Source organism: Ranitomeya variabilis, chromosome 5 (assembly GCF_051348905.1).
Source record: "Ranitomeya variabilis isolate aRanVar5 chromosome 5, aRanVar5.hap1, whole genome shotgun sequence".
In the NCBI taxonomy this organism is placed as follows: Eukaryota; Metazoa; Chordata; class Amphibia; order Anura; family Dendrobatidae; genus Ranitomeya; species Ranitomeya variabilis.
Genome location: NC_135236.1, coordinates 446,130,932 through 446,154,391, shown reverse-complemented (window position 1 = coordinate 446,154,391; position 23,460 = coordinate 446,130,932). Strand labels below are relative to the sequence as shown.

The following is a 23,460-nucleotide window of genomic DNA, read 5'->3' as shown; positions in this document are numbered from 1 at the left end:
AGGATGTTGAAGATTAAATGAAGATTAAATTAGGGTGGATTTTTCAGCAAAACAATGATCCCAAACACACAGCCAGGGAAACTATTGGTTTCAAATAAAGGAAATAAAGCTGCTAGAATGGCCCGGCCAATCACCTGACCTGAATCCAATAGAAAGCTTATGGAAGGAACTAAAGCTCAGAGTTCATGGAAGAAGCAAACGGAATCTTCAGGATTTGCTAAGTATTTTTGTGGAAGAATGGGCCAAAAATACCACCTTGGAAGCAACTAGTTTCTCCAAACGGGAGGTGTCTTGAAGCTGTGATCACCAACAAAGGATTTTGTACAAAGTATTAAATACACTCACCGGCCACTTTATTAGGTACACCATGCTAGTAACGGGTTGGACCCCCTTTTGCCTTCAGAACTGCCTCAATTCTTCGTGGCATAGATTCAACAAGGTGCTGGAAGCATTCCTCAGAGATTTTGGTCCATATTGACATGATGGCATCACACAGTTGCCGCAGATTTGTCGGCTGCACATCCCAAAGATGCTCCATACAAGGCAGGATGGATCCATGCTTTCATGTTGTTTACGCCAAATTCTGACCCTACCATCCGAATGTCGCAGCAGAAATCGAGACTCATCAGACCAAGCAACGTTTTTCCAATCTTCTACTGTCCAATTTCGATGAGCTTGTACAAATTGTAGCCTCAGTTTCCTGTTCTTAGCTGAAAGGAGTGGTACCCGGTGTGGTCTTCTGCTGCTGTAGCCCATCTGCCTCAAAGTTCGACGCACTGTGCGTTCAGAGATGCTCTTAGGCCTACCTTGGTTGTAACGGGTGGCGATTTGAGTCACTGTTGCCTTTCTATCAGCTCGAACCAGTCTGCCCATTCTCCTCTGACCTCTGGCATCAACAAGGCATTTCCGCCCACAGAACTGCCGCTCACTGGATTTTTTTTCTTTTTCGGACCATTCTCTGTAAACCCTAGAGATGGTTGTGCGCGAAAATCCCAGTAGATCAGCAGTTTCTGAAATACTCAGACCAGCCCTTCTGGCACCAACAACCATGCCACGTTCAAAGGCACTCAAATCACCTTTCTTCCCCATACTGATGCTCGGTTTGAACTGCAGGAGATTGTCTTGACCATGTCTACATGCCTAAATGCACTGAGTTGCCGCCATGTGATTGGCTGATTAGAAATTAAGTGTTAACAAGAAGTTGGACAGGTGTACCTAATAAAGTGGCCAGTGAGTGTACATTTTAGTAAGCGCATTCAATACTTTTTTACTGTGTCATTTCTCATTATCACACATAACTTATTTCATGGACATCTATGACTTGATTTCTTGCCTGCGTGGATTGGATGGGTTGTTATCGACATGAGGTGAGAATTTCATGTCAATACTGTATATTTCCTTGGAAAATTGGTGATGTGTTCAATACTTGTTTCATCTGCTGTATATTTCCACTATTATTTTAGAGAAATTGGTATACAGTCTCAATTCTGAATAAAATATGTTGATAAACACATGAATATATTGGAGGTATCATGGCAGGAACACAAGAAATAAACTACCCCAACTTGGAGTAGGTGTAAAATTACATTACAATTGAATTCTTTCATTAGATAGCTGTACAAATATAAATGGCCTTACCTCCTTCCTTTGCTGTCTTTAATAAAAGATGTACAGAATACAGTGATAAAATGGCAACAGCGAGCAGAAGAACCCTAAAGATAACAGAACGCATGTTTTGTTTGTCACGTTTTATGTAAGATTTAACATTTTAGAAGCTTTAAAGAAAAAAAATAATAATGTAAAGAAATGTACCATGTCTGCTCTGTGTTGACAAGTGCCAGCATTGTTTTATCCAACTGAATGGCATTTTACAGAAATCCATAGACAGGCTGCAGAAACAAGCCAATTCAGGTGGATGAAAATGAATGTGCCACAAATATGCCACACGTGTCCTTGCTTGATTGCACAAAATTCAACTTAAAAAGGGTATTACAATTTTAAACTTTTGTTGCATCTCCACAGTATTAAAGTTTACACTAAAGCAGGTGTTATCTGATGCCTGCCCTATCTGGTATGGTGGCTGTTGTCTGGTAAATTGAGGTGGACAGTAAAAGAGAAGGTGGCCATGCATGTGTGGTGCTCTCGTAATTTACCTGATGTAATAAACAAGCATGCTTGCTTGGCTCACTCCCATATGCAGTGATTGGTAGCTCTTCCTGTGACAAAACGATATAGTCTTGACCTCAGTATCTATCCTCTGTGATAGTCCTCAGGAGTACAGATGGGGGAGAGCAGGGCATGTGCCCTTGGAGGTAGGTACCAGGAATCATCTTTGCTTGTAAATACCTTTCCTGGTCAGGTTCTTTAGATACAGGGCCAGGTCAGTGTACTCAACATTTGCCTCAGGTGAGGGAAAACATATCTCTCAATGGTCCAAAAGAGATGTTCTCCAGCACCAAAGGAAAGTAGTTAAAACCTAGCCTTTAATCATACAGGATAAAACAGTGGGAGAATGTACCTACATTAAAAAAGAAACCTCACAATGCTAATGCGTTTTGGGTAAAAAACCCTTAATCATAGCTATGATCAGCTATAATTAAGGGTTTTTCTACTTGAAATGCGTTAGCATTATGGGTTTTCTTTTTAAATATGTCTACATTATCCCAATTTTTTTAATCTTATATCATTAAAGGCTAAGTTTTAACTACTTTCCTTTGGTGCTGGAGAACATCCCTTTTGGATCACTGATAACTATTTGACCTGGAAGCCAGACCAGCGCATACTCCATGCACCACACCCAGACCACAGATTGTCTCTCCTGAAAGTTTCCTGGGATACTTATCACTAAGGCTACTTTCACACAACCGTTTTTTTGCCGTCAGGCAGGATCCGGCGAATTTTTGAAAAAACGGATCCGTTGCAAATAGTAAAAAACTGATGCAACGGATCCTTTTTTTGCTGGATCATTCTTTTTTTTTTAAACCCGGGGATTGAGTTTGAACTTCCTGTTCAAGGGAGAGAGAGAGAGAGAGAGAGAGAGAACCATTTCTGGGCATGTGCAGTTGAAAAAAAACATAATCCAATGCCGGAATCCGTCATTGACGGATTTCTGCACCATAAGCTTCCATTATAGGAAAAGCTAGACAGCGCTGCATCCGGTGCTGTCCGGTTTTTCGTCAGACACAAAAAACGTTCATCTGTCTGTTTTGTCTGGCCGCCAGATCCACAATTTTTGGTAAAAAATGGACGAAACGGAAGGCGATCTGGCGCAATCTGGTGCTAATACAGGTCTATGGGAAAAAAACGGATCCGGCGGCGTCATTCACCGGTTCCGTTTTTTTTCAAATTCGCCGGATTGTGCCTGACGGCAAAAAACGGATGTGTGAAAGTAGCCTAACACAGGAGTGGTGAGCTAAATTGACACGTTTTATACATATCTGTGGCAAAAGGCTAGCTTTGGCAGACTTCATAGGTTTACCTTAACACAACAAATGGAATGCATGTCAATCTTCAGCTGGACATAATCGTCCATGGGCACCAAGTCAGCGATATGGACTGTCATTATTGTATGTATACCACTGACAAGAGTTTTCTCATAATATGAAATATCATTGGAACATACCAATAATGATAATATTTATGTTAGAAGTGAAAGATAGATGGAGTTCTTTCTTCTCCAAACACATACATTGCAATCAATCATTCTTATGTGTACATTACAGACATGAATTATATGAATTATAAAAATTATCTTTGTTCAAACACGACTCTGTTCAGCCAAACATCTGAATGCATAAAAGTCAGTTTGAGCCTAATGAGCCAGCAGCATTGTGCAATGCTACTTCTTGTAGAACATTTTGCCCATAGTGTGTTCCTTCTTGTAAGTGCATGGGTTGCCTGATGACAGCTAATATATTTACCTTGAGTTCACTGGGTTTGAAGCATGTATAGAGAATAATTTTAGCAAGTTTTTTACATGACATTCCCAGAGGAGCTAGAGAATCAACCACAAGCGGATTCTCAAATCCAAAATCTGTGAAATTCTGGACGTAATGGCTCTAAGTTTCTGCCATGATCTTTTCTACCATGTAAGTGTGTGCTCGCAGATTGGTGTAAAACTAGCATGTGTAATTACCCAGTTGGCAAAACACATTCTCTGGTCTATTGGATGCCTCTGGTCTATTGGATTGATATATCCAAACAGGTGTAGCATAAATGTATCAACGTCTAATATGTTACACTGTTGCTCTTACGTTGATTCATTTTAGTATTTTGATTTGATAGATAGCAGTACTTACACAAACAACACGATGCCTGTATTGGCCATGGCATATGAAAGGCCAAGAATTCCACTGCCCATGATGGCGTTGCCTAGGTTGAACACTGACATTCCAAAGGACGTGGTTCCAGGATGCTTTTGGGAAAAGTAAAGATATATTTTATTTATTTTTTTAGTTACCAGAATTTCAATTTTGTAAACTTATTTTCTTCTTAGAGGTCATGGATTTCTCAATCGTCCGATGATTTTTTTCCATGATGTGTGGAGAACCATTGTGCAGGCATAAGTTAATAATTATACACAATTCAAATTTATTGACTCAGCCTTCCATTGACTTGCTGTGTCAAAGCAACACAGATGATAAGGTCGTGGGGTTAAGGACGATGTTTCACAAGAGAAATAGGAGAATGAAAGTTTAGATCTAGATTTGTGTTAGTTAAATGATATATGGAGATAGTTAGAAAGTGCTAGATTATTTGAGACCAGGCAAATGGCAGTAGAATAAAAGGTCTATTACATAATGCTAATATACAAAAATAATGCCAAATAGAAGGATTCAGATGTTTTATTTAAGTCCAAAGAAATACAATACTTACATGCTCTTCTGTGTAGTCATCTAATTTCTTATTTCCACTCATTCCATTAGTTAGAAACTTCTGACTTTCGGCATCGTCTTCATTTACATATTGGCTGTTTTAAAAATGGTGATATATAACCATATTGACTTGCTTATGAGTATTACACAGATTATTAAAAATCTTAAATGCATGATGATAATGATCATTATTTCTAAGCCAATTACAAATGTCTATGTCTGAATATCTATACATGGACACTGAAAAATAAAACTATGAAAATTGAGTATTTTTCAGGTTCATATTTATAGGACTAGTAAATTAGTGTTTTTTTTAGATAAGATAAGGAGAAGGTTAATACCCAAGTATAAATATATAAATATGTGTTATACTATACACAGTTCAACCAGACATCACAGAATATCAAATAAATAAATTACTTGTACAAAAAAAGTAAATAGCAAATATTAATTCCATATAACAAATATTATTCCATTTAAGACACCAATTAGGACAGGACTGATTAAAAGACAGAAAGTGATAAGGCATGATAAAAAATTATATTCAAAACATTTGATTAAAAACGAGTGGAGTAGGCCAGCGCATACACCAATGATATATAAGCCGTATATCATATATATATATAAAAAATGGAGAATTTCACTCATAGTACTGACAATAAATAATATGCAGTTTCAAACAGTAAAGTGCAGTGCATAAAAATATGACGATAGTCATCTGAATGTTTTCAGAAAAGTTCATAATAATGTACATCAGTGTCTATTATGTGCTACATTGCCATCAATATATGTATATATTAAGGTATAAACAAGGGTGTGTCTCCCTAGGAGTAAGGTAAGGTAAGGTAAGTTTACTATCCGGAGTTCATGCTGCTCCCTGACGAAACGCGCGTTGGAGTGTGGGGCAGCAGAGGCAGCACATGCAGCATGATCTCCGGTTAGTAAACTTACCTTACCTTATTTGATAAATCAGTTCTGTGTGGCTGATTAAGATATTGGAGCATACTGCTGCTTAAAATACTAAACCACTATATTCTCAAAGCAGCAAACCTTCTGGCAAATTTCTGAAGCTTGATAGTGTACATGATTTGTTGCCTAAGCCAATCCCCGATCCATCCAGTTATCGCTCTACTTGTTATATCATGTTACTAAGAACATGTTGAAGCTTATCTAAATGTTTTACCATATAATGCAAAACAATATCGCAAATGTAATCTAGTTCTTGCCAGTGAAAACAAGTTCCCTTTAGCTACATTGGTTTATTACACCCAATCTTTAATACCTTTATATATTCATTCATGAGAACAACCCCAGTGATCAGGAATACACTGGAATTGAAAAGACCACTAGAGAAATACTGCAAATATACTGAGGCGCATAAGCCTTAGCAAAAAGCATAGAGGGTCAATTATACAGTGGTTTTATGCTATACATCTGCAAAATTGCATATTATCGACACATGACTTTAAAGAGTTAATGAGACAACTAGACATCAATGATTAGCTTAAACCATATTCTCACTTGTGACAGTTATTGAATATTGGAATATTATTCTCCTAAAACTGTTAAGACCTGTGAATGGTTTAGGCAGAGGTCTCAAACTGCATTACTCAATTGCCGCAAACAGGACATGTTTTCAGGATTCCCTTGTATTGCCCACGTGATAATTTAATCACCTGCACAGAATGATTCCAGCACCTTGTGCAATGAGAAGGAAATCTGGAAAACACGCATGGTCTGAGGCCCTCGAGGACCCCCTGGTTTAGGCTTAATGCTTCCCACAGCCTACCTGTTTATAGTAACTTTCTCAGCATCCATGTCTTTGCAATATCCATCTTCAATGCTCTCTCCACTGTTGCTGTCATCATCAGGATCAGTGTTGACTCTTTGCAGTTCCATGCGGTCCATTTCAAGCAGTCAGCACTTAATGAAGTGATGCTCACTGATCTTCAAAGCAAACACTATTGTTCTTATTATGCGTTCTCACACAGTGTGTCACTTCCCAGAACACGTTGTACTGCAAGTAAAACATAAAGAACCATTAGAAATCCCTCAGATAAGCATCGATTACTAATTGAACGCGCTTTCTCTTATCGAACCTGAAAGCTTTTCCAGCTCTTCTTTGACTTTTCACCTGAATTGAAAGAATTATCTATCTATCTATCTATCTATCTATCTATCTATCTATCTATCTATCTATCTATCTATCTATCTCTATTATCTATCTATCTATCTATTCTATATCTATCTCATATATAATCTATCTCTCATATCTATCTATCTCTTTCTCTCATATCTATCTCTCTCATATCTATCTATCTAATATATATCTACTATCTATCTATCTATCTATCTATCTATCTATCTATCTCATATATATCTATTATCTATCTATCTATTCTATATCTATCTCATATCTATCTATCATATTTATCTATCTCATATCTATCTATCTAATATCTATCTATTATCTATCTATCTATCTCATATATATATCTATTATCTATCTATCTATCTATCTCTCTCATATATATCTATTATCTATCTATCTATCTATCTATCTATCTATCTATTCTATATTTATCTCATATATAATCTATCTCTCATATCTATCTATCTTTCTCTCATATCTATCTATCTATCTATCTATCTATTATATCTACTATCTATCTATTCTATATCTATCTCATATCTATCTATCTCATATATATCTATTATCTATCTATCTATTCTATATCTATCTCATATCTATCTATCTCTCATATCTATCTATCTCTCTCATATCTATCTATCTAGTATCTATCTATCTATCTATCTATCTATCTATCCCATATCTATCTATCTATCTATCTATCTATCTATCTATCTATCTATCTATTATCTATCTATCTATCTATCTATCTATCTATCTCATATTTATCTATTATCTCTCTTTCTCTCATATCTATCTATCTATCTATCTATCTATCTATCTATCTATCTATCTATCTAGCTCACATCTATCTATCTATCATCTATCTATCTATCTATCTATCTATCTATCATCTATCTATCTATCTATCTATCTATCTATCTATCTATCTATCTATTTATCTTTCATTATTTTATATAAAGACATTTGGCTGACCATCACCAGAAAAGCAGCTTTCCACTATTACATTCCATGTAAGGGTCTGATGAAACTCCCTGCATCCTACTATTGCTGGCATAGTGCAGAAACAGTACTATGATGTGCTATTGAAAAGCAAGAGGGCATTATGCTTCATGCGCTGGGACTTGTGCCGCCTGCATCAGGCCATGCCTTTAAGGTTATATTCAAATTATATTTGTGGCACGTTTTGCATACATGCAGAAAGTTGTGATGCGTGCGTCTAGCGTGTCCATAGATTTGAAAAAATCTCTCCCTTTCATGGCATATATTTGGCTGGATGTGGTATGAATCCATTTTGGATAACTGGTTATATACTATCCAGTGAATAGGAAAGTTAGCAGCGCTCTCTATTTTAAATCTTCCTTAAAGCCTTCTCTGTGGCAGAGGGAGCGGCGAGAGGGGGAGTGCGGCCGGTGCAGCAGCATCACACACGTCAGGCTTTGGATGTCAGACCAAGTTCACACAGAAGATTCCCATTTTTATTATATGATAGTGCTGAGTCAGTTCCTCTTTTTGTGTCTTTGTGGTTATATAATGAGTCTACATGAGGTGGACCTTGTAGATCCATGGCCGAATTGCTGGATTGGTACATATTAAATACATTGTGACATTAATCGATAATTACCGTTACCTAAGAAATTATTGAATGGGCCTGACAAAATGTAACTATGCAGGTAAATAACAAAAAAGTATTTCAGTTCTTCCAGTGGAAATAAATGGGATTTATTCACCCATAGCATATAACATTTCAGCTCCACAATACAACACTTTCCGAAAGACTCTATTGGACAATTGTTTCCTATATTTGATGATTTATAAAAATACAATAGTTCATGTATGTCATTGCATTAGGACACACACCGTAAGTAATTCCAATTATATATGGAAACGGAACAAGATGCTTCTGTAGTCTAATTTACTAAACTAATCCCTGAGAATTATTTGTATATATATATATATATATATATATATATATATATATATATATATATATATATATATATATAAATATTGTTTTCTAATATATATATTTATGTATATATTCTAATATAGATATACATATATTAATATTTTTATATGTACATATATATATGTCTAGTTATCTATGGTACTAATGATTACAAAATTACAGCATATTTGAGTTCAAATTCATGGTGAGAAGAAAATCAAAGCTACATATACAGATATTTATCTATATAACTAACCAACTTACACAACGTTCTAACAATGAAATTAATAAATCTAATTTCCTGTAAGTATCAATTTTAAAACAAGATCTTACATTGCATTTGAAAAGGCAGAATTAAATACTTAGTATTGAGAATGCTCCAAAAAATGTAAACTGCTTTTCAAGTAAATCCAAATTGTGAAATAAATTAGTATAAAATATACTTCAATAGTGTTCTTCAATAGTGTTAAAATATAGCAGATAACTAAACTAAAAATCAGTGAAATGCAATCAAAATAAAAATTTTACCTTAAAGTCAACTTTGCACGTTTTCTATGGAACCGATTTTGAAAATCTTTTATTTGGCCAGTTACAATCATGAAGACTTTTCCTGTGTCATACAGCTGTGTAATATTTAAAGACAAGAGGGAGTGTAAGTTCTAAACCAATCAAACCTAACATGAAGGACCAAACCTTTCCAAGTTGCGTCAGATTCTGTAGATAAAACCTGATTACGCCAGACAATGTGTACTCAATGACTTTGGCTGTGTACATCTTCTTAAAAAAAAACTGGATCTGTGTCCTGAAGCAGAAAGTGATAACCGGTAGCAAACCAGTCTACATTACTGTGCAATTATTAATCTACTCATATCCAAGATGATTTATAAAGGGACTTAATAGTCTTGCTCTGGAAAGAAGCAAAACGTGAAGTTTAAGTCCATCATAACAAAAAGCAATTGAAAGAAACTTTATTTCCATTATGATTTTGACTACCTCTCCAATTTTATCAATGTTTTTTGTTTCACTCTGTATATTATGTACAGTGCCTAATGAAAGTTTATGAACTCTTAAGAATTTTCCTTATTTCTCCATAAACTTGACATTAATGTACATTACATTTTACCATAAATCCTAGTAGTAGATGCAAGGAAGCAAATATGATTAATGAGTCAAAATATTGACTCATTCCAATAAATGGAAAATTACATGAACCTTTGCTTTCACTATCTTGTGTGACCCCTGATGTGCAACTATAACTGCATATAAACTTTTCTGGTAATTGTTGATTAGTCCTGTTCCTGCAAATAGACTTGGAGGAATTTTAGTCCATTCCTCCCAATAAAACAGCTTCAATTCTATTATGTTCTTTGGTTTTCCCACATGAACTGCTCTCTTTAGGTCCTTCGACAACATTTCCATAAGATTATGGGCAGGACTTTGACTTGGGCATTTAAAAACTTTGACTCTATTCTTCTTAAACAATTCTTTTGTAGAAGGACTTGTGTGCTTTGGGTCATCGCAGTGCTTCATGACAAACGTTCTCCTGAGATTCAGATCATGGACAGATGTCATGACATTTTCCTTTAGAACTTGTTAATATCATTCAGAATTCATTGTTCCATCAAGGATGGTAAGCTGTCCTGGCCCATATGCAGCTAAGTAGGAATAAGCCATGACACTACCACCACTGTGTTTCCAAATTGGTATGAGGTTATATACTGTAATGCAGTGTTATTCTTTCTCCAAACATAGCTCATCTCATTTAAACCAAAAAGCTATATTTTTCTCATCACTCCATAAAATATTGTTACGCTATCCATCTAATCTTTAGTAAATCTTTAGTAAACTGCAGATAGGTAACAATGTTCTTTTGGAGAGTAGTGGCTTTCTTCTTGCAATCCTGCCATACACACCATTGTTGATTATTGTATTTCTGATGCTGAGATTCATGAAGTCATGTACTGTCATGTCGGACACTGTTCAGACCAGGTCGTCTGACAGACAGCGGTAATTCCGCGTTTGACCACTGTTTGCTCATTGGCGTCAGCTAGTTTTCGTCTGGCTGCTCCGGGGTTAATTTATCTGATCCTCGGATTGGAAGCTGGGCCATGCCCATTTCCTTTAAATGGTTCTCCTGATCTTTGGGCGTCGCCGATTATAGCTTCTGTCTTATCCGTAGTTATCTCGGTCCGGAGTGGAGAGCTGGTTGTTGGAGAATCGTTGCTGGTGGTGTATTTTCCTTTGTCTTATTTACTCCTTCCTATATTTGTATTTATTTTGCCCTGCACCTTTATAGTGTATTCCTGATTGACTGTGGCGTGGTGTATAATTTCCTTTATCCTTGTTTGTTATAATTGTGGGTATTGGTCTATTGCATTCACTGGGTGGTGGGCGGTGGTGTTCAGTCTAGGGCTGAATCAGGAATCAGGGTGAGGGTGGAGGCCTGAACATGCACACCTTCAGTGTAAACTTCAGGTAAAGGGTCAGACAGGGTTACCCTAGTCTGAGGGAAATTGCAGGGGCCCGGGTTATTAGCTCTTGCCCTCCTTGTATCCTCGTGACATGAACATTAGCTAATGTGAAAGAGGCCTGTACTGTATTTGCTTATAGGCTACATTTGTTTTCATTGTGACCTTGCAGACTGTTATATGCCTTTTGAAGTGGTCTATGTTGGTCGGCCACTCTTGGGGAGTATAACAATGTTCTTAAATTTCCTCCATTTGTACACAATCTGTCTAACTGTGGAGTGATAGAGTCCAAACACTTCATAGAAGGTCTTGTAACTTTTTTCAGCCTACTGACCATCAATATTTCTTCTGAGGCCCTTAGAAATCTCCTTTGTTTGTGCCGTGATATACTTCCACAAATATGTTGTGAAGATCAAATGATGATGGTTCCCCATTTTTTTATTAAAACAAGTTCAATCGATTGAAAACACCAACTCTAATTTGGTCTTCAAATTATCTGCTTATCCTTACCATACCTTGACATACTTTTGCCATTCACAAAAGTGAGTCTTGCAACATTTTAATACTTTTGAAAAAAGAAGAAGTCAAATATTTTTGATTCTTTTGATTTTCTTTTTCTACTTTTACAATTTGTGTGAATACCTGATGTAGTTTTAGCTCAAATTTATGCAGAAATATGGAAAATTCTAAAGAGTTAGCTTCATAGCTAAAAATGGTTAAAACACATGAATAAGTATTTGCAGCACATTCATTCCTAGCTATAATCTAATTGTATACTGTATTAAAAGAACACAATAGTTTTTAACAAGTCTAATGAATTACTCTAATAAATCATTACCTATGACTGTACTCTGGAATGAATGTACATATCTAAATCAAAATGATACTTTGTTGCAAGAATACATTTCTACTAAAGCAACATTCCATCATTGTTTTTATTTCACCGATGGAGTGGTATCACTAATGTCAGTTCCCGGACCAGAATAAAATACTTACCAGTTACTATCTTCTGTTTCTCCCAGTGCCACTTTGGTTCCACTCTTCCATCTTGAGACCTCAGCTCCTGACTGGTCAGAAGTCAGAACTAAAGGTGACAAGTTCTCAGTGTAAATAATGCAATGGCGGCTGACAGCACTGCTGCATAAAGTGGTTGCTCGTCCTAACTCCACAGGACCCAGATGGAGGAGTACATACCAAAGATTCGAAGTGAAGGACAGCATCCAATCCAGGTGAAAACAAAAAACACTTTATTGTGCCATAAGTGCAACGTTTCAACCTCAGAGGGTCTTTATCAAGCATACATGACAATCAACATGACGGCCTTAAATAGGAAGTGGATAACCACCACCTATTAGGTCCGCCCACAAAATTTACATACATAATATCTGGTGATCATAATAACAATAAAAAAATATATAAACAGTGAAACTTTTACAATTATGGAGCCGGCGGACATGTGCAATAGGTTGGGGACCTTTCCTTTATGCGGGGAGCCAGGTGAGCCTCTGATGTAATGGATGGCGGGTTATGTAATTATCCTGGGAGGCAGTTCGTTGGATGCAGGTATGGAGCCTGGATTGGCTCCACTGCATGTTGCTGGCCAAGTATTGATGCCCCTGATTGGATTCCTATTACAGGAACGGATTGGTGGATTTTGAGAGATGTGATACAAGCTCAGTTATAGGCAGCTCGCATACATAATGGCCCCCAAGAGTGTTTTGATAGGCTTAGATGTGACAGGCAGCGTTGTTTGTTTACGTTCCAAGTTTTTACATGTGTTTACTACTATGATCATGAGCAGCATTGTCCACAACGGGGGATTTCAGTGACATTGTGATGAGGTTTTAATTGTATATGTCTCACTGTTTATATATTTTTTTATTGTTATTATGATCACCAGATATTATGTATGTAAATTTTGTGGGCGGACCTAATAGGTGGTGGTTATCCACTTCCTATTTAAGGCCGTCATGTTGATTGTCATGTATGCTTGATAAAGACCCTCTGAGGTTGAAACGTTGCACTTATGGCACAATAAAGAGTTTTTTTGTCTTCACCTGGATTGGATGATGTCCTTCACTTTGAATCTTTGGTAAGTTCTCAGTGTAAGTCTATGAGATCCTCTTTCTGGCTTTTTTACATTTACATTGAGAAGTAACTTCCAGTCTGCCCAGAAAACACTGGAGCGATTGGGAAGGTCACAACTAGCAGGACAGGATTGGAGCAACATCAAGAACAGCAGAAGACAGTGTCTGGTAAGTGCTACTTACCAGTAACCAGAGGGTGTCTGGTAAGTACAGGCAGTGAGCATACATTTGTGATACCATTTAAGGCATGAAATAAAATAAACAGAGTAGTGTTTTAAGACTAACTTCTCTCTTGACAGTCTAAAAAAAAGTGGTGAGTTTTGCATCAAATTTATTAAAAATAATAGAAAAAAATAGAAAATATGTACTCCAAAATCTTCACCATTTTCTGGCGTTAACCCCTTAATGACCACCGATATGCCTTTTAACAGTGGCAGTTAAGGGTACTTATTCCTCAGCACCGAGAAATAAGGTTGTAGCGCCCCAGCGTCGGAAATTCTCCGGGGTCTCAGGGGGTAGCTGAGACCCCAGAAAAAATGATTTGGGTTGGTTTTTACTTACCCCAATGTTGTGATCACCATTATTCATGGAATCACGGCGGCCGCAAAAAAAGTCCCATTTCTCATTTAATTTCTCTCTGATATGATCTAGCACATCAGAGGAGAGAGAATGGCGTCCCTCGAGCCCCTGTGGTACCTATAGTGTCCCTGGACCCTCCTGCGTCCCCTGGTCCTGTCCCCCGGCCATCTGCGTCCTTTTCTGGGAAGGAAATGGCGGGCACATGCACAGTGTGTCGGCCAAGATCTGTCGGTCGGTACCCGGCAATAATAGGAAATTATTCCTATTGCTTCATTTTGATCACTGTTGTGAAGGAACAAATTATGAAAGGTTCTCCATTTTGTGCTAGATTCTCCATTTTTGTGTTTTTGACTCCATTTTCTTGTTGCTTAAAGATAAATTCTGTTATTTAATTAGGTAAAAGGTTACAGCTGCCATGAAGTAATTTTATCTTGTTGTTCACAAGCCTGGTATGCAACTAGGCTATGGTTCATAATTGGTATAAAGACCTTGTGTCTTCTGACTCGAGCCAGATAATAGATTCGGGGGTGTATCACTATACAAGACTGAGGCATCTGTTAGAAAAACACATACTATGCCAAAAAGACATGACCATATCTGTAGTTTCCATTTTTCCTGTATTCTCATGAGTTAAGTTTTTCCTGTATTCTTATAGGTTAAGAACTGTGAGCGTGTTCTTATGCTGATTGGTTGAAGTATAATTTCTATGACTATGAAAACTCATACCGAATAAAACGGGGGCCAGAGATCTGCTCGATCCCCCATACAGAGGCACACGTCTCCGTCTGGTCATTTTCAGTTGCCGGCAACGTCCTGTAGATTAATTTGGAAATCACTGAGTTAACCGTGAAGGATCAATTTAGATCCTCCCTCAACAGTTGGCGCCCGAGAACGTGGGGCCCCAAGCAGGAACGCCTCTGCCCCCCGGAGGACAACAAGACAAAGGACCCTCGGACTGGACACAGGTACTGGAAAATTGGGACTGATCATCCCCCACAACAACCACGGTAAGATGGCAGTTATACTGTCCAGACTGACCATTTGGTGTGGTTTTCCTGTGTTTGTTGCTGCAAAGAGGATCTGAGGTTTGTCCCCGAAGGTGGGATGATTTTTGGGTGGAATCATATAGAGGTGTAGTTCCGTTGGGAGCCCAGTGCTCGAACCGTACCTCATAAGGGACAGACACCCCGGATTGACCAGTGATGTAATTCTCTTTACAGTCAAAATATCCTGAATTCCTGATCACTGTTAGAATTAGGCACGGTGAGGTGATCGAAGATTGGGTAGGATACGTAACTCAGGTATATATTGATTTAAATATATCCAGAGGTGTCCGGAGGGAAGTCTAAGACGCCCTCCTCCTTTCACTGAGTACCGCGTTTTTGGGTTGTCCCAGCGGGGGACAGAGAGACCCAGTGGAATAAAACCGTAAGGCCGTCGGTATTATGCACGACTAAGTAAGGATATTTAGCTCTAAAGGAGAATCAGTTTCCGTGGAAGAAGAAGAAGATTTTGAATTTGTGTGATGAAGATTTGATATTGTTAGCCCAAAGATGGGGAAAGAAATCTGTCAGGAATGCAGGGAAAATATTCTCAATCTGGCATGTGAATTGTGTGATGAAGATTTTGTAGAAATTAATTAAGTCTGAGAACTGCTGTATTCCGTTTCTGTGTTTATCTCTAAAATATCCGATGGGAGGGGTCGAGCAGCTGCGCTGTTGCTTTCTCCCTTCTGCGCTGAGGAATGCTGTGATTTTCTTATCTATGCTGTGTTTCTGGTGTGGAGGGGGCACGCACGTGGCTGCGCTCTTGAGTTTCACTGTATTTTCTTGGTGTAGTACGCGCTGGTAGATCTGTGTTTTGTTTAAGGCGACAATATTGTTTTGAAGTACAAAGAAATATTGTAAATTGAAAGTGAAATCTAGTGTCTAGTTTTAGAAGGAAATTTGTAAGTGATTGTTTGATTATCAGTGTAATTGAAAGATTGGTAAAGGATTTACCTGTTTCAAGTTGAGTGGTTAATATATATTAAATTGAGGATCAACAGAGGAAGTGAATTCTGATTGTTTTGTCACGTTGAAAAAGGGAAGTTGTCTATTACTATGACAAAAACTGGATGTTTTGTGGTGCAGGAAGGAATTGAGAAAGTGATTGAGGGTAATGTGTTAGAAAGACAAATAATTAAAAATAATAATCTGAAACAGGGGGGCTCCCTGTTAGATGATATGGTCCCTCCCCAGGAAATCAAGCCTCTCCTCCCGACTGTAAGCTCCGTGCCCCTCAATCCCAAAGCACCAATATATACTGGGTTGCCAAAACTTAGTGCGCCCCCACCCTATGATCCTGCCGGGTGGATTTGTGATGTATGCGGAGTTACTAATTCTCAGTGTAGAGAGGTCTGTTACAATTGTGGAGCGAGGAGATCCAGGGTTGTAGCCCCCACCTTTCCCTTGCTAAACGCTGACGGCATCTATTATCGGCCACCGCCAGCACCAGCTCCTGTTATGCCTAGTATTGCTAGTGGTTATGAGTATCCGCCCCCACCTACCTTAGTTATTTGGTCAGAGACAGGATATACAGAGGAGATAGAAGATTTCCAGGAAATGTATTCTAATGTTATTCCTGGACCCCACCGTCCTGATGTGCTCTTTAGGATAGGGACAGGGGATCTCACAAAACAACACGTTGGGGCCATAGCAAATGCCGCAAATAATCAACTCCACCATGCTGGAGGACTGGCTGCAGTGATTTCACAGAAAGGTGGACCCATGATACAGGAAGGATGCCGCCATGGTTATAGTATCAGCAATAGAGCGCTGTATACAGGAAAACCCCATAAAATTGGAGGAGGTCCGATTTGTCTTTGATAGCCGCCTAACGGCCCATTAAGCAATACAATCTCTAACTGTAACAGAGCCTTCTGCCCCGCTTCCGCAGCAGATGCCTCTTGTACCGCCACCTCCTCCCGCCCCCGAGTCAGTAATATCAGAATTTGAAGATGATGTGAAAGCTACTCCTGAAAGGCCAAAGTATACCCCCTTTTCTCCATCCCAGATAGACAACCTTTGTAACCAGTTACCCGATCCAGAAACCTCCCCCATGGTTTTCTATAGATAAATAGCAGCAAATCGAGAGATTTATTCCACTCCCCGGAGAGATCTGTTACACTTACTCCAAGTGAAGGCTGGGAAGGGGTATTTTCCAATTATTGAGGGTGGCATAATGTATAATGTGAACCTGGATGGGGGAACATATGAGAGTGGTGTTGATTTCTGTAATGCTTTAAAAGTTTGGGCACAAGATAGATTAGCGGACCAAGCTAAAGGCAAGGGTTAAACCAGAAGCCACAGCAATTCCCCGCTCCAAATACAGCCCCCCCTCACAGCTGCAAGGACGCAGCTCCATTCCTTATCAGTGGCCCATGTAACAGACTCCAGCTCTGCCCTCTTCCCATCATACACAAGTCCAGTCTCACATTCCAATATTCTTTTTTAACCCTATGTATGGGAATCTCCCTCCCAAGCCCTGTTATGTCAATTCTCAGATCAAGAGCTTGTTTTAATTGGAGTAGATGGCAGGCCCAATAAATATACTCTTACAAAGCCCATCCCTGTGGGACCCTTCCCTGAAGTCATGGCTCAGTTCCTAATCTCTCCCTCATGTCCAGTGTCATGATTCCCAATGGCAGGGAATTTGTCAACAAAACACGGGCAAAAACAGGACGAGCTCTAGGGTGATGGAACCTGAGCTGACCGCGATCCTGAACCTCAACACTCAACTAACAGTAGCCGGGGGACGTTCCTGGGGAGCCCCTAGACGTCTCGCCCCAGCCGGAGAACTAGCTTCCCCTATCAGAAGAATAACAGACCTCACTTGCCTCCAGAGAAATATTCCCACAGAGATAGCAGCCTCCCACATATAATGACGGTGAAATGAGAGGAAGGCACAAACGTAGTTATGAAAACAGATTCAGCAAAATGAGGCCCGCTTAAGCTAGATAGCAGAGGATACAAAAGGTGAACTGCGCGGTCAGCTGAAAAACCCTTCAAAATACTATCCTGAAATTACTTGAACTCATGTGCCAACTCATGGTACATGAGTGGTAATTTCAGCCCACTAGAGCAACCAGCAGCAGAGAATTACATATCTGCAAGCTGGACTAAAAAACATGAAAGCAATCATGAAACAGGGAAATACAGACTTAGCTTGTCTTGAAGGCCTAGGAGCAGGTAACAGAGACACACACTGATACATTGATAGCCGGCAAGGGAATGACAGGAAAGCCAGGTTAAATAGGAAACACCCAGCCACTGATGGACAGGTGGAAACCAGAGACCGCAACCCACCAAAGTCACCCAGTACCAGTTGTAACCACCAGAGGGAGCCCAAAAACAGAATCCACAACAGTCCAGTAAATTTACTGGGGGCAGATTTATTATCACAGTTCCGCTCCAGAATACAATTCCAAGATGATGGTCAGCTGGTACTTACGTTATATAACCCCTATGCAGATGAATATAATGTGGCTGATCTTTTGTGTGTGCACAAACAGAGCAGGAAGCCATTGCTGCCACTGTTAGTCTTCTCAAGTATCTGGCAGATCTGAACTGTTGGGTTTCGGCCTCGAAACTTCCGTTCTGCCTTGGTCAAGTGATATTTTAGGGTGTCAGACACCTCTCAAAAGAAAGGAAAATAGCCATCAGCTCCCTTCCTTTTCCAAAAGATGAGACTGAACTCCAGCGTTTTCTTGGACTATGTACTTATTGTCGTCAGTGGATACCGGACGTATCCCGCATAATGCAATTTCTCTATAATGCCCTGAAAGACGGTTCAAGATATGCTGATGATTTTGGCAGATTCCACCCTGATACGCTGTTACTACGGAAGATACTGTAGTGCACGGAGCTGCACTCCCTCCCTCACTGTCAGCACAAGAAGCAGAACTTCAGGCTCTGTCTACTGCATGTGTTCTGACCAAAGACAGGCGGGCTAATATTTACACGGACTCACAGTATGCATTTGGTATTGCTCATGATTTCGGAGCCCTATGGGCCAATCGAGGGTTTATTACTACCGCCGGGACTCCAGTGAAGAATGCTGAAGCTGTTAAAACCCTCATGGACTCAATCAAATTGCCTACCCAGGTGGCCATTATCAAAGTTAAGGCGCACGGTCCTGGGAACAGTCCACACACTGTTGGTAACGTCTTTGTGGATATGCAAGCAAAAGCTGCTGCTCTCCTACACGGTGAACTGACCATACCAGCTATGGTGACCACACGCTCTCAGCATAAACAGTTACAAGAAACACTGACTCACTGACTCTACAGGAAGCTGATGATCCACGCCAGACTGAGGTTTTCTGTCGGACACCGCGAGACGCTGCAGAGAATGTCCCCAAAGGAAGAGGTGAAGCAGTGGAAGGCTGATGGAGCACGTATGGACAATCGTCTCTGGAAAAAGGACCAACTTTTGTGTCTCCCTAAGCGGATGTACCCTGCTATTGCCATGTGGGCACATTGGCCCACACATCGAGGAAAAAACCAGGCCATAGCCCTAGTACAAAAATTCTACTGGGCTCCAGGTATTTCTCCAGTCCTGACAGCACACAACCGTGCATGTAATATCTGTCAGACCTGCAATCCCAGTCAACTTCAACATGTACCCCCAAAGCATCTTGCTAAGCCCGACTATCTGTTCCAAAGGCTCCAGGTGAACCATATCACGTTGCCTAAGTCTGGAAGGTATGAATATTGTCTGGTGGTTGTCGACATGTTCTCCAGTTGGCCGGAAGCATTCCCGGTTACCAACATGACTGCAAAGACTACAGCGAAGAAACTGGTGATGGAAGTTATATGCAGATATGGTGTTCCAGAAGTCATTGAAAGTGACCAAGTCCTATGTGTATCAGGAGGTTTTGACAATGTTTGGATCCACTGTAGCCCTCCATACTATCCATAATCCAGTGGGAAAGTTGAGAGGCTGAATGGCACACTGAAGGGACAATTGACCAAAAAAATGCGGGAGACTACGGCTCCATGGCCAGAGCTCCTACCCATTGTACTGTACCACATTCGTACTACCCCTAAGGCAAAACATGGCCTGTCCCCATATGAGATATTGTTTGGTGCTAGGCCCCCAGTTGTAAATTTCCAGCCTCAGTAGTTATCAGAGGAAACTGGCCGTGCTGTTCAATATGTTATTCAGCTTAGTAAAAATCTTGCTAACACCCATGTTTTAGTTTCTTCTTCCCTTCCAGATTAAGCAGAAACCGACATTTGTTACAACTTAAAGTTTGGTGGTTTTGTGGTCATGAAAAGCCATGTCAGAAAACACGGACTAGAACCCTTGTATGACGGTCCCTACCAAGTCCTCAGTATCACTCCTATGTCAGTAAAGCTGGAAGGAAGGCCGACGTGGATCTACGTATCGCACTGCAAGCTGGTCAAACAGACTAGTAGCAAATAAGGGGACATAATGTTTTGTTTTTTCGTATTTCCATATAATAATATTGGTAACCGCATGGGACAGCCTAAATTCCCCAATATCCTTGAATAATAAGTTTGTACAATATCATGAAAGATTAGTAGTACAGATGGGTATAGCCAATAAAATTGTCAGTTCTATTTTCATTTACCCTATGATTACACAAATGTGGGATACATTGGTTAGGGCCACAGACTATCTAGATGATCAAATTTGGGATATATTGGATATACTTAATACTACTGTTGTTGTCCAAAACCAACTTATCATAGTCACTAATCAATATACTATATTACTTAACAGCAGCACAGGGTGGTATGTGTCAGGTTATTGGACCCGCTTGCTGTTATTATATAGATCCCAATAGCACAATGAAGTTAAACTTAGAGGATATTCAAAGACTCAGATATTAATATAATAAAGACAATGACCGTAATAAGGACAGTTGGTGGGCAGACACCTTCTGCTTTCTTAATCCAGCAAATTGATTTGAGGGACTTGGGGGCTGGATAGCTGGAATCTTGCAAAGTTAGTTATATATTGTTGCCTTTATCCTTGTTATATATGTAATACTAAAACTTGTTTTTTGGTGTATTTCTGTATGTATTAGGAAATTCTGCACAAAGACAATTAATGATGGAACCAAAAGCGTTGCCACCCCTGCTCTTCTCTACACCGATTTCACAAAGTTACCTGATGAAGATGTTGAAGCCAAGTGCATGGCTATCTTCAAAAGATCCCCACTACTGTTATCAATAATTGTTATTCGTAAATTCTAGTATACAGGGGGGACGGGTATGCCGCAACAGCCATGGCTGGTAACATGGCACCAGTCATGTGAAGACCAGTACCCCTCGAGCTTAGAGCTTGGGATAGTACCTCTGATGCTGGACATTAATTAACAAAATTTATCTAGGGGGGAATGTGAAGGAACAAATTATGAAAGGTTCTCCATTTTGTGCTAGATTCTCCATTTTTGTGTTTTTGACTCCATTTTCTTGTTGCTTAAAGATAAATTCTGTTATTTAATTAGGTAAAAGGTTACAGCTGCCATGAAGTAATTTTATCTTGTTGATCACAAGCCTGGTATGCAACTAGGCTATGGTTCATAATTGGTATAAAGACCTTGAGTCTTCTGACTCGAGCCAGATAATAGATTCGGGGGTGTATCACTATACAAGACTGAGGCATCTGTTAGAAAAACACATACTATGCCAAAAAGACATGACCATATCTGTAGTTTCCATTTTTCCTGTATTCTCATGGGTTAAGTTTTTCCTGTATTCTTATAGGTTAAGAACTGTGAGCGTGTTCTTATGCTGATTGGTTGAAGTATAATTTCTATGACTATGAAAACTCATACACAATAAAACGGGGGCCAGAGATCTGCTCGATCCCCCATACAGAGGCACACGTCTCCGTCTGGTCGTTTTCAGTTGCCGGCAACGCCCTGTAGATTAATTTGGAAATCAGAGTTAACCGTGAAGGATCAATTTAGATCCTCCCTCAACACTGTGATGCACCCTATCACAGTGATCAAAATAAAAAAAATTGTAAATCAAACCCCCTTTATCACCTTCTTAGTTAGGTAAAAATAACAAAAGAAAAAAATTGATCTATTTTCATTTTTCCATTACAGTTAGAGTTGGGCTAGGGTTAGGATTGGGCTAGGGTTAGGGTTGGACTAGCGTTTGGGTTGGGCTATGTTTAGGGTTGCAGCTAGGGTTAGGGTTGGGGCTAGAGCTTGGGTTAGGGTTGGGCTAGTTTTAGGGTTGGGCTAGAGTTGTGGCTAGGGTTAGGGTTGGGGTTAGGTTTGTGTTGGGGTTTGGGTTGTGGTTATGGTTGGGATTATGGTCATGGTTGGGATTAGGGTTAGGGGTGTGTTACAGTTAGGGTTGGGATTAGGGTTAGGGGTATCTTGGGGTTAGGGTCAGAGGTAGAATTGGGGGGTTCCACTGTTTAGGTACATCAGGGGGTCTCCAAATGCGACATGGCGCCCACCATTGATTTCAGCCAATTTTATGTTCAAAAAGTCAAACACTGGCTTTACCCCTCATACAGGGTATCAGTGTAATCAGGAGAAATTGCGCAACAAATTTTGTGGTCTATTTTCTCCTGATACCCTTGTGAAAATAAAAAAATTTTGGTTCCAAAGTAAATTTTTGGGGAAAAAAGTAAAATGTTAATTTTTTTTCTTCCACATTGCTTTAGTTCTCGTGAAGCACCTGAAGGGTTAATAAACTTCATGAATGTGGTTTTGGGCACCTTGAGGGGTGCAGTTTTTTGAATTGTCACTTTTGGGTATTTTCTGTTATATTGGCCCCCGAAATGTGTACAAAAGAATATAAAAATAAAAAGAATACCGGATGTCAAAAATATTTTGATCAACGTTCTCATTCAGTTCACCAAAGGTAATGAGTCAAACAGGGGTCTATGACATAATTCTTGCTGATTTTATCACATTTGTTTGCATACACCAAACAAAAAAAAATCTAAAAATATCAACTGCAATTTAAATTTAAACTTAATTTTGTCACCAAGGCTTCAGAGGACCTCTCGGGTCTCCTGACTTGTCTTCAGCAAATATTTGTATTTCCCATGAAATAACAACTGTGGAGAATCTCTTCCTAGATCTCTGCCTTGTACCGATTATCTGTTTTCGACTTGGAAATGTTTGCATAAATTAACAGCTGGGTGTTACCATTCTGTTTATCAATGGGTCGTGTCCTTACACACTCAGCTTTGATTGGTTGGTGTCAGACTATAAAAGTACATACCATATTGATAAAGGAGTTGGTAAAACCGAATTTGGCCACCTATTTGTACATCTATAGGATGAATGCCAGATATAACACGATGCAGAACTC

The 23,460-nt window shown here is 39.4% G+C and overlaps 1 protein-coding gene across 4 annotated transcripts in view; it reads right to left on the bottom strand.

Annotated features, from left to right (window-relative positions):
• The window catches only part of SLC38A4 (solute carrier family 38 member 4), a 186,797-nt gene that overhangs the window by 46,881 nt on the left and 116,456 nt on the right, over positions 1 to 23,460 (bottom strand). For 2 of the 4 annotated variants that reach the window (XM_077265388.1, XM_077265387.1), the window contains exons 2-6: positions 9,503 to 9,597; positions 6,664 to 6,891; positions 4,876 to 4,969; positions 4,299 to 4,414; positions 1,639 to 1,712 (exon numbers count right to left, since the gene is read on the bottom strand). In XM_077265388.1, coding sequence (XP_077121503.1) covers positions 1,639 to 1,712; positions 4,299 to 4,414; positions 4,876 to 4,969; positions 6,664 to 6,782 — 403 coding nt within the window. In that variant the 5' untranslated portion in view covers positions 6,783 to 6,891; positions 9,503 to 9,597. The remainder of the gene's footprint in view (positions 1 to 1,638; positions 1,713 to 4,298; positions 4,415 to 4,875; positions 4,970 to 6,663; positions 6,892 to 9,502; positions 9,598 to 23,460) is intronic. The other 2 variants (XM_077265389.1, XM_077265390.1) reach the window with 1 other exon arrangement.